At 41.0% G+C, this 11,258-nt stretch overlaps 1 protein-coding gene across 2 annotated transcripts; it reads left to right on the forward strand.

The window, feature by feature from the left end:
- Positions 1–3,539: 3,539 nt before the first annotated feature.
- Positions 3,540–8,768, forward strand: LOC311130115 (Golgi reassembly-stacking protein 2-like). Of its 2 annotated transcripts, none has more exons than XM_084162798.1 (10): positions 3,540–3,726; positions 4,173–4,253; positions 4,665–4,868; positions 5,023–5,109; positions 5,214–5,344; positions 5,434–5,566; positions 5,696–5,828; positions 6,425–6,511; positions 6,613–6,729; positions 8,427–8,768. In XM_084162798.1, exons 1-10 carry the CDS (start codon positions 3,664–3,666, stop codon positions 8,702–8,704), a joined length of 1,314 nt encoding a protein of 437 aa, XP_084018924.1. In that variant the 5' UTR covers positions 3,540–3,663; the 3' UTR covers positions 8,705–8,768. The 2 variants fall into 2 exon arrangements, with proteins under 2 accessions (XP_084018924.1, XP_084018925.1); XM_084162799.1 differs by having other exon boundaries at positions 5,696–5,819.
- The last annotated feature ends 2,490 nt before the right edge of the window (positions 8,769–11,258 follow it).

The following is an 11,258-nucleotide window of genomic DNA, read 5'->3' on the forward strand; positions in this document are numbered from 1 at the left end:
AGATATCCTTCTTTGTAAGATAAATAATAAGCTTCCTTTAAAGTTAATGTATTTGCTTAATCAATACATTAATGTTTTGTACAATACAAATAAAGGTAATTGACTAGATGTATAGGTTTAATATTGATTAGTAAGTCTAATCTCTGATATTGAGAGATTCATTTCACTATCCAAACAACCCCCTGCATTTGGCAGATGTTTATCCAGTCCGCCACATTGGTTGATTCATCTCAGCTGTATTATTGTATAAACAAAATCAATGCTTTTCTGCTTTGTTTAATTTCACACCCCAACAAGAGTGGAAACAGTTGTTTACCTGTAATATAATTTTCACTCCAACATATAGGCTACTAAGTAATTTTGTTCACAGCAAGAGGCTGCTGTGGAAAGCTACTCTAGATCAGAGTATATCAAGTTGATCACATGGACATTCATACTGAAGGAGCTGCTCATGATTGACGAGTGGAAGCACAACCCTGAATAACTTTATTTCAAATGATATGATAAGACCTGCATCACAGAGATATTCAATGATGTATTCATTAATCTGTGCAACCCACGTTCCTTATGATAGTGATCTTCTCCCTTATCACCACACGATCCTCTTACCTTAACCTTGTCCACTCCTGCTCTGAGATGACAACAATATGCAGTGCTCCTCCCAATGATGGTACTGAACAGCACCATCCAGCACCTATGGAATCAACAACCATGTTGTTGTTTTCATTTACAATGTTTATGTCAGGTCGTCTATCATCCAACTGTTCAACATGAAATTCCTTTCTCATCAAAAGTAAGACCTGGAACATGATGGAACATCATGAGACACATTGATAAGGTTCCACTTGGCACACCTGTTTTGTGATGATTCCCCAATCATGAGATACACTGCCTTCAGAAATGTTTCATACCACTTGACTTGTTCCACATTTTGTTGTGTTACAGCCTGAATTCAAAATGTATTAAATATTTAAAAAATGGTCACCCATCTACACACACTACCCCATAATGACAAAGTGAAAACATGTTTTTAGAAATTCTTGCAAATGTATTGAAAATGAAATACAGAAATATCTCATTTACATAAGTATTCACACCCCTGAACCAATACATGTTAGAATCACCTTTGGCAGCAATTATGTCTGTGAGTCTTTCTGGGTAAGTCTCTAAGAGCTTTGCTCTTATTGTACAATATTTGCACATTATTATCTTTACAATTCTTCAAGCTCTGTCAAGTTGGTTGATGATCAAAGCTAGACAGCCATTTTCAAGTCTTGCCATAGATATTCAATTAAAGTCAAAACTGTAACTGGGCTCCTCAGGAACCTTCAATGTGGTCTTGGTAAGCAACTCCAGTGTATATTTGGCCTTCTGTTTTATATTATTGTCCTGCTGAAAGGTGAATTTGTCTCCCAGTGTCTGTTGGAAAGCAGACTGAACCAGGTTTTCCTCTAGGATTTTGCCTGTGCTTAGCTCTAATTCATTTATTTTTATCATAAAGAACTCCCTAGTCCTTGCCAATGACCATACCCATAGCATGATGTAGACACCACCATGCTTGAAAATATGAAGAGTGGTACTTAATGATGTGTTGTGTTGGATTTGCCCCAAACATAACGCTGTAAGTCGCTCTGGATAAGAGCGTCTGCTAAATGACTAAAATTTAAATGTAAACGTATTCAGGACATAAAGTTAATTTCTTAGCCACATTTTTTGCAGTTTTACTTTAGTGCCTTGTTGCAAACAGGATGCATGTTTTGGAATATTTGTATTCAGTACAGGCTTCTTTCTTTTCACTCTTTCACTTAGATTAGTATTGTGGAGTAACTACAATGTTGTTGATCCATCCTCAGTTTTCTCCTATCAAAGCCATAAACTCTGTAACGGTTTTAAAGTTACCATTGGCCGCATGGTGAAATCCCTGAGCGGTTTCCTTCTTTTCCGGCAACTGAGTTAGGAAGGACGTCTGTATCTTTGTAGCGACTGGGTGTATTGATACACCATCCAAAGTGTAATTAATAACTTCACCATGCTCAAAGGGATATTCAATATATTTTTTTTTTTTACCCATCTACCAGTAGGTACCCTTCTTTGCAAGGAATTGGAAAACCTCCCTGGTCTTTGTGGTTCAATCTGTTTTTGAAATTCACTGCTCGACTGAGGGACCTTACAGATAATTGTATGTGTGGGGTACAGAGATGGGGTAGTCATTCAAAAATCATGATAAACACAATTATTGCACACAGAGTGAGTCCATGCAACTTATTATGTCACTTGTTAAGCTTTTTACACCTGAACTTATTTATGTTTGCCATAACAAAGGGGTTGAATACTTATTGACTCAAGACATTTCAGCTTTACATTTTTAATTAATTTGTAAAAAGTTCTAAAAACATAATTCCACTTTGACGTGATGGGGTATTGTGTGTCGGCCAGTGACACCAAATCTAATTTTAATCAATTTTAAATGCAGTCTGTAACACAACAGAATGTGTAAAAATACTAGGGGTGTGAATAGTTTCTGAAGGCACTGTCTAATTCTAAAACATGGAAAATAGCCAATGCAAGGTGATTTAACATTATATGCCCTTCACATGAACAGCTTTTTTCTTTAGAGTGACCTTAAATAACCATTAAATAATAGCATAACAATTGTATAGCCGGCCGCGACCGGGAGACCCATGGGGTGGCGCACAATTGGCCCAGCGTCGTCCAAGGTAGGGGAGGGAATGGCCGGCAGGGATGTAGCTCAGTTGGTAGAACATGGCGTTTGCAACGCCAGGGTTGTGGGTTCGATTCCCACGGGGGGCCAGTATGAAAAAAAAATAATGTATGCACTCACTAACTGTAAGTCGCTCTGGATAAGAGCGTCTGCTAAATGACCAAAATGTAAATGTATAAATACATAGCCTACTAAACTGCTCAGAAGGGGTCTTTCCTGAGTTACTTTTTTGTTTTCTTTGTAACTTTCCATATCACACACATTCGTTTGTTTAACTGGATAAAATCGTATTTAAAATAACACATTGAACACACAACAAAGCTACAAGGTTTTAGTACCTTTTATTTTTGATGATGCCAGAACCCAAAGACAGTACAGTATGAAGATAGGCAGAAACTGCTTCTCCAATAGAAATCCTCGATCACGCTTGTATGCGATGTCATGGCGACGTTGGCTAGCTAAGCGCAAGCGCAGAAAAACGTCAACGGTTGTCTTGCGCCAAACTGCGCCTGTGCATGCCGTCAAATAAAAGGCACTCCTTCAATATATAGTTGTTTTTGACGAAAATGAAAACGTGTCAGTTTGTCAATTTCACAAGGTTGGAGTAATAACATGTTCAACTACTCAAGACACTGGCTCGAATCTAAATTGTGCTTTTAGATATCGAGAAAATTAACAACAAAGGAACAATGTTTCACTTATCTTATTGACCTCTCAAACCCCAAACCGCGGCCTTGTCTGCTTGGCAAGCGTTCCCGGAAGTCTCGCGATGTTGTGTCTCTGGGTTTAGAAACTCTCTCTTGCAGTGTACCGGAAGTGTTGCTATGTAGGCAATTTTGCCTATCTTTAGCATTATTCCGGAAACGGAGGAAAATAATAGCTACTGTGGCTAGCCAGCTAATCGCAGTTTCCCCACAAGAATATCCAGGGTTCGAGGAGACATGGGGGGAGCACAGAGCATCGAAATACCTGGAGGAGGATCCGAAGGTTATCACGTCCTCAGAGTATGGATCTTTGTTAGCACATGGGGTCATGCTAAACCACGAGCTGTAACTGGGATATCTGATAATGTGAACAACAGAGAAATGCTTGTCAACAGACTGAATGATGTTGCGGCCTTCAGGTTGCTGTAGCCTGTCAGTGTGTAGTTTAGGGGCTTCCTATGAGTAATTCACCACATGTTTGCCGTTCAGAAAACAAACAGTGTGTAGTGTAACCAATTAAACAGAGCAATGTCTGACAACGAGTGACAACCTGCTAGCTGATTTGGCTAGCTAGCTTGCCAGCCAGCCATGAAGCTAGGCCATCACTTGACTTGAGGAACCGGTCTGTCAATGTGCAGTGACGGGGTGTGATGTCCTTTCAATCCAGAACACATTTGCAAAGGGCGCTCTAAAAGTGTAATATAATATGAATATGCCATGTGCAAACCTCCTGTCTCAATTTGCAGGTGCAAGAGAATTCCCCTGGTCATCGTGCAGGATTGGAACCATTCTTTGACTTTATTATTTCCATCAGTGACACAAGATTGGTAAGCTGTCATTTCTCGAATTATCTACCTCCTGTATCTGTCAGATCCCTTGCAGCTCAAATATTTTCAAAGCCAGGGATACAAGACAACCAATAGGTGGACTAACTTTGTTTACAGGTGATGCACTTTAACATGGTTGTGACTAGGTAGTTACAACCAGAAGTTACTTTTTGTAGCAGGTTAGGAGAGCATTTTACCTAACCCTAGCCCTTTTCCTAACCCTAACCTAATTATCCTGATCCTGCTACATTCATTCTCTAAACCTGCTGTATAAGTTATCCTAACCTGCTGTGTAAGTTCTCCTAACCTGCTGTGTAAGTTCTCCTAACCTGCTACGAAAAAGTCACATCGTAGCTGTATACCACCTAGTCAAAACCCTTTAACATCTGCTAACGTCTTCATTTTTGTCAGAACAAAGATAATGACACGTTAAAAGACATGCTGAAGGTGAATGTGGAGAAACCCATCAAGATGCTGGTATACAGCAGCAAGACACTTGAGCTGAGGGAGACAACAGTCACACCCAGCAACATGTGGGGAGGCCAGGGGCTGCTGGGTGTCAGCATCCGATTCTGCAGCTTCGAAGGAGCCAATGAGAATGTCTGGCATGTTTTGGTGAGTGAATCGCCTTGAAGTTTAGAGCTGTGGACATGAATGAATGTAAAACTGGAAATGCCATGATGTGTAGCCTAATCATGATGTGAAGACTTTCAGTAACCAGAGTGCATTTATTTACAATATCGGTCTGTATTCTATTTCTTGTCCTCAGGAAGTGGAGCCAAATTCTCCTGCAGCCCTGGCTGGTTTGAGACCACACACTGACTACATCATAGGTGCAGACACTGTCATGAACGAGGTATGTGGAATGCCTTTCTTTAGTGACAATTCAATTATGTTCTCCCTACACTAAGCTGTTGATGATGATGATTGTTATAGTGTTTGACTTTGGTTTCCCCGCAGTCTGAAGATCTCTTCTCCCTCATTGAAACGCATGAAGGGAAAGGGCTTAAGTTGTATGTGTATAACACTGACACGGACAACTGTCGGGAGGTGGTCATCACTCCAAACTCTGAGTGGGGGGGAGAGGGCAGGTATGGCATTGACATTTGTTGTTAATTCATTTAGCTGACATGCCGATAGGCTGCCTCGTAGCACACTAACTCTCTCTGACCTTATTCAGCCTAGGCTGTGGGATTGGCTATGGCTACCTACACAGGATACCCACACAGCCATTTGAAGAGGGTAAGAAGATCAGTTTCCCTGGACAGATTCCAAGTGAACCGGTTTCCCCACTCAAAGATGGCTTCACAGAGGTAAAACATTTTTGTAAATTACCGACTTCTTTTCACTCCCAATACCTGCCAGTCACATGAGGGAATTTGTATACAATGAGAATATTCTACAGCTCCAGGTGTTGATCCCAGTTTTAATTTGTCCCTCAGGTTCAGCTCTCTGCTGTCAGTCCTCAACCTGCAGTGCCTTCTGCTCCTACTGGGTTGGAACAACATCTCTCTGACCTGTCAATCAGCTCAGCTCCTCCCACTGTCCCAAACGCTCTACAAACAGGTGTGCTAGGTATCACTACTCTTCATTTAGATGCATATTGCTTACTGACTTGATATCACCACGTAAAAGATTAGTATACTAGGTGATGACAGAGGAAGGCCCAAAAAATTGTCAAAGACTCCAGTCACCCAAGTCGTAGACTGTTCTCTCTGCTACCGCACGGCAAGCGGTACCGGAGTGCCAAGTCTAGGTCCAAAAGGCTCCTTAACAGCTTCTACCCCCAATCCATAAGACTGCTAAACAATTAATCAAAAGGCCACCCAGACTATTTACATTGACACCCCCCTCCTTTGTTTTTACACTGCTGCTACTTGCTGTTTATTATCTATGCATAGTCACTTTACCCCTACCTACATATACAAATTACCTTGACTCGGTACTGGTACCCCCTGTATATAGCCTCGTTATTTTATTGTGTTACTTTTTATTTTATTTTTTACTTTAGTTTATTTAGTAAATATTTTCTTAACTATTTCTTGAACTGCATTGTTGGTTAAGGGCTTGTAAGTAAGCATTTCACGGTAAGGTCTACACCTGTTGTATTCGGCGCATGTGACAAATAAAAATGGATTTGATTTGATTACGATGGTTTGTGTTTGTCCAAGGAGTACCTACTGTACCACTGTTGCCTAGCCAAGTCGGCCCCCTGCTAAGCACTGTACCTCCAATCCTCCCTGCTACCACGTTACCAGGTATGTGTTAGACACGGTTCTAGTTTGGTAACAATATTATCCTGCATGTATAATTTGCATGTGGCTTTGTGTATTTAATTATATTCATATTTCCTGTACAGGTCTAATGTCGTTACCCGGAGGCCTACCTCCCCTTCCCAACCTGCCCAATTTGAATTTCACTTTGCCAGACTTCGGCACTGTATCGTTACCAGGTATTGGAGGGATGCCACCAGCAGGTACTGTCAATGTTTTCAAGATTCTTTGATGGTTTTTAAGATGTACAGTACCAGTCAAAAGTTTGGACACACCCACTCATTCAAGATTTTTTTTCTTCTACATTGTAGAATAATAATAGTGAAGACATCAAAACTATGAAATAACACATATGGAATCATGTAGTAACCAAAAAAGTGTTAAACAATTCAAAATATATTTTCTATTTTAGATTCTTCAAAGTAGCCACCCTTTGCCTTGATGACAGCTTTGCACACTCTTGGCATTCTCTCAACCAGCTTCATGCGGAATGCTTTTCCAACAGTCTTGAAGGAGTTCCCACATGTGCTGAGCACTTGTTGGCTGCTTTTCCTTCACTCTGCGGTCTAACTCATCCCAAGCCATCTCAATTTGGTTGAGGTCGGGGGATTGTGGAGGCCAGGTCATCTGATGCAGCACTCCATCACTCTCCTTGGTCAAATAGCCCTTACACAGCCTGGAGGTGTGTTTTGGGTCATTGTCCTGTTGAAAAACAAATGATAGTCCCACTGAGCACAAACCAGATGGGATGGCGTATCGCTGCAGAATGCTGTGTTAGCCATGCTGGTTAAGTGTGCCTTGAATTCTAAATAAATCACAGACAGTGTCACCAGCAAAGCCCCCCCACACCACCTCCTCCATGCTTCACAGTGGGAACCACACATGCGGAGATAATCCGTTCACCTACTCTGCGTCTCACAAAGACACAGCGGTTGGAACTAAAAATCTCAAATTTAGACTCATCAGACCAAAGGACAGATTTCCACCGGTCTAATGTCCATTGCTCGTGTTTCTTGGCCCAAGCAAGTATTTTCTTCTTATTGGTGTCCTTTAGTAGTGGTTTCTTTGCAGCAATTCGACCATGAAGGCCTGATTCACACAGTCCCCTCTGAACAGTTGATGTTGATGTGTCTGTTACTTGAACTCTGAAGCATTTATTTGGGCTGCAATTTCTGAGGCTGGTAACTCTAATGAACTTATCCTCTGTAGCAGAGGTAACTCTGGGTCTTCCTTTCCTGTGGCAGTCCTCATGAGAGCCAGTTTCATCATAGCGCTTGATGGTTTTTGCGACTGCACTTGAAGAAACGTTCAAAGTTCTTGAAATGTTCTGCATTGACTGACCTTCATGTCTTAAAGTAATGATGTACTGTCGTTTCTCTTTGCTTATTTGCCACTGCTAAATGACTAAAATGTAAATTTGAGCTGTTCTTGCCATAATATGAACTTGGTCTTTTACCAAATAGGGCTATCTTCTGTATACCACCGCTACCTTGTCACAACACAGCTGGTTGGCTCAAATGCATTAAGAAGGAAATAAATTCCACAAATTAACTTTTAACAAGGCACACCTGTTAATTGAAATGCATTCCAGGTGACTACCTCATGAAGCTGGTTGAGAGAATGCCAAGAGTGTGCAAAGCTGTCATCAAGGCAAAGGGTGGCTACTTTGAAGAATATAAAATATATTTTGATTTAACACTTTTTTTGGTTACTACATGATTCCATATGTGTTATTTCATAGTTTTGATGTCTTCACTATTATTCTACAATGTAGAAAGTAGTACAAATAAAGAAAAACCCTTGAATGAGTAGGTGTGTCCAAACTTTTGACTGGTACTGTATGTTTATTTGAATACTACTTTCAGTAATATTGCTAAAATGTTCCACCTATGTTCCTCAGGTTTCCCTCCATTGGCCCCTCTTCCTCCCCTAAATCTATCCATGCTCAACTCCCAGCTGCCCCTGGTCCCAGGGGTAACTCTGCCTCCATCTGAGTTCACTCTTCCACCTGTCTCCGCAAGCATCAAAGTCTCCTATGAGCAGAGACCTGCCCTCATGCTGAATGCAAAATCCTCCAGTGCCCCAGTGGTCATTGACACATTGACAGAAACACTCCTCCCTACACCAGTGGCCTCCTTTGAACCAACAGAAGCAGCAGTGACCTCTGAGTCCTCCTAACAGAGAACCATCTACCAACAAGCTCTATTGTATTTAAAACTCAACAATAAATAATCTGGAAACACTTCTAGTTGTACTACTGAAACTATGGTTGCACCCCTAATTCTCCACTATTTTCTAAAAGTGTGTATACTTGCACACTTCCTGTCATGGATTTACATGCTCTGGATTGGTGTAATCATTGGCGAGTGTGTTTTTTCCCCCCACTGTTAAATTCATGATGGGAAGTGTGCAGCCAAGTGCACACTGGAAAAAGGGTGTAGAATCATGATGTAGCCATGGTTGTTGAAACAACAGCAAGAGTCCTCAGAAGGATGGGAGAATTGTGTGAGAGACCCACTTTAGTAAATTGATACTGCATTACAACAAGCTACGGTCTCTATTCAATCTGTGTTGCGGAAGTTCAGCTTTACAGCGTGATATAAATTTAAAGGCAATGTTCCTTTAGTGGAGACTGTATTCACGGTAAACGCTGCATACAGTGGGGAAAAAACGTATTTAGTCAGCCAACAATTGTGCAAGTTCTCCCACTTAAAAAGATGAGGCCTGTAATTTTCATCATAGGTACACGTCAACTATGACAGACAAATTGAGAAAAAATCCAGAAAATCACATTGTAGGATTTTTAATGAATTTATTTGCAAATTATGGTGGAAAATAAGTATTTGGTCACCTACAAACAAGCAAGATTTCTGGCTCTCACAGACCTGTAACTTCTTCTTTAAGAGGCTCCCCTGTCCTCCACTCGTTACCTGTATTAATGGCACCTGTTTGAACTTTTTATCAGTATAAAAGACACCTGTCCACAACCTCAAACAGTCACACTCCAAACTCCACTATGGCCAAGACCAAAGAGCTGTCAAAGGAACCAGAAACAAAATTGTAGACCTGCACCAGGCTGGGAAGACTGAATCTGCAACAGGTAAGCAGCTTGGTTTGAAGAAATCAACTGTGGGAGCAATTATTATGAAATGGAAGACATACAAGACCACTGATAATCTCCCTCGATCTGGGGCTCCACGCAAGATCTCACCCCGTGGGGTCAAAATGATCACAAGAACGGTGACCAAAAATCCCAGAACCACACGGGGGGACCTAGTGAATGACCTGCAGAGAGCTGGGACCAAAGTAACAAAGCCTACCATCAGTAACACACTACGCCGCCAGGGACTCAAATCCTGCAGTGCCAGACGTGTCCCCCTGCTTAAGCCAGTACATGTCCAGTCCATGACTGATCCGTGTAAAGGAAAGAATGAATGGGGCCATGTATCGTGAGATTTTGAGTGAAAACCTCCTTCCATCAGCAAGGGCATTGAAGATGAAACGTGGCTGGGTCTTTCAGCATGACAATGATCCCAAACACACCGCCCGGGCAACAAAGGAGTGGCTTCGTAAGAAGCATTTCAAGGTCCTGGAGTGGCCTAGCCAGTCTCCAGATCTCAACCCCATAGAAAATCTTTGGAGGGAGTTGAAAGTCCGTGTTGCCCAGCGACAGCCCCAAAACATCACTGCTCTAGAGGAGATCTGCATGGAGGAATGGGCCAAAATACCAGCAACAGTGTGTGAAAACCTTGTGAAGACTTACAGAAAACGTTTGACCTGTGTCATTGCCAACAAAGGTATATAACAAAGTATTGAGAAACTTTTGTTATTGACCAAATACTTATTTTCCACCATAATTTGCAAATAAATTCATTAAAAATCCTACAATGTGATTTTCTGGATTTTATTTTCTTATTTTGTCTGTCATAGTTGACATGTACCTATGATGAAAATTACAGGCCTCTCTCATCTTTTTAAGTGGGAGAACTTGCACAATTGGTGGCTGACTAAATACTTTTTTTCCCCACTGTATGTGAGCTCAAAGTAGCAATCAGCAGTAGAAACAATAATGCGTGCTCCCCACCCATTTTGGGAAAAAGCTGAGGGATGGGGCTGGGGAAATGTAACCACTCAAATTCATAGACAGAGCTATGATGCATGGACTGACTGTCCATGATATCAAAATTATAGTTTTAACCATGTTTTGAGGCTGTGTGTGTTTACAAACATTGGAGTAAAACAAGCTTATATTTCAACTATGGTAACCCATAAAGAACCTGAACTCTGCTCATGAGGCATTTAAAAGTTATATTCTCCAAGAATCAATAGGTCCATATCAATTTAAGTCCAAAAATTCTAATCGCGGAATCTAATGCTTCAGCTTGTACAAAAAGTACTAAAACAATGAATATGAATGAGTGTGTAATTGAATCATCCCTTTCTTGATTAAATGGGTGTATTTTTCGTCTTGTGTACTCTTTGTATGAGTTCACACTCATACTTTTAAAACCACAGGGTGTCAGTGTAGGACCACAATGAAATGTGACATTGTTCAGCTGAGTATATTCCTTTGCAATGGGATTGTTCATTGCGCACTCACAATTACAAAGTTCGTGAAGTGTACATGTTGGGTAAAAAATATTCATTACGGATACGTCATACTTTATATGCAAATGAAACACTCATGTTTGTTGCTAAAGATCCAAGTAGGTTCAAACAATTATTCCCCAAA

The sequence above is a fragment of the Coregonus lavaretus genome (genome assembly GCF_964263955.1).
Source record: "Coregonus lavaretus genome assembly, chromosome: 5".
Taxonomy (NCBI): Eukaryota; Metazoa; Chordata; class Actinopteri; order Salmoniformes; family Salmonidae; genus Coregonus; species Coregonus lavaretus.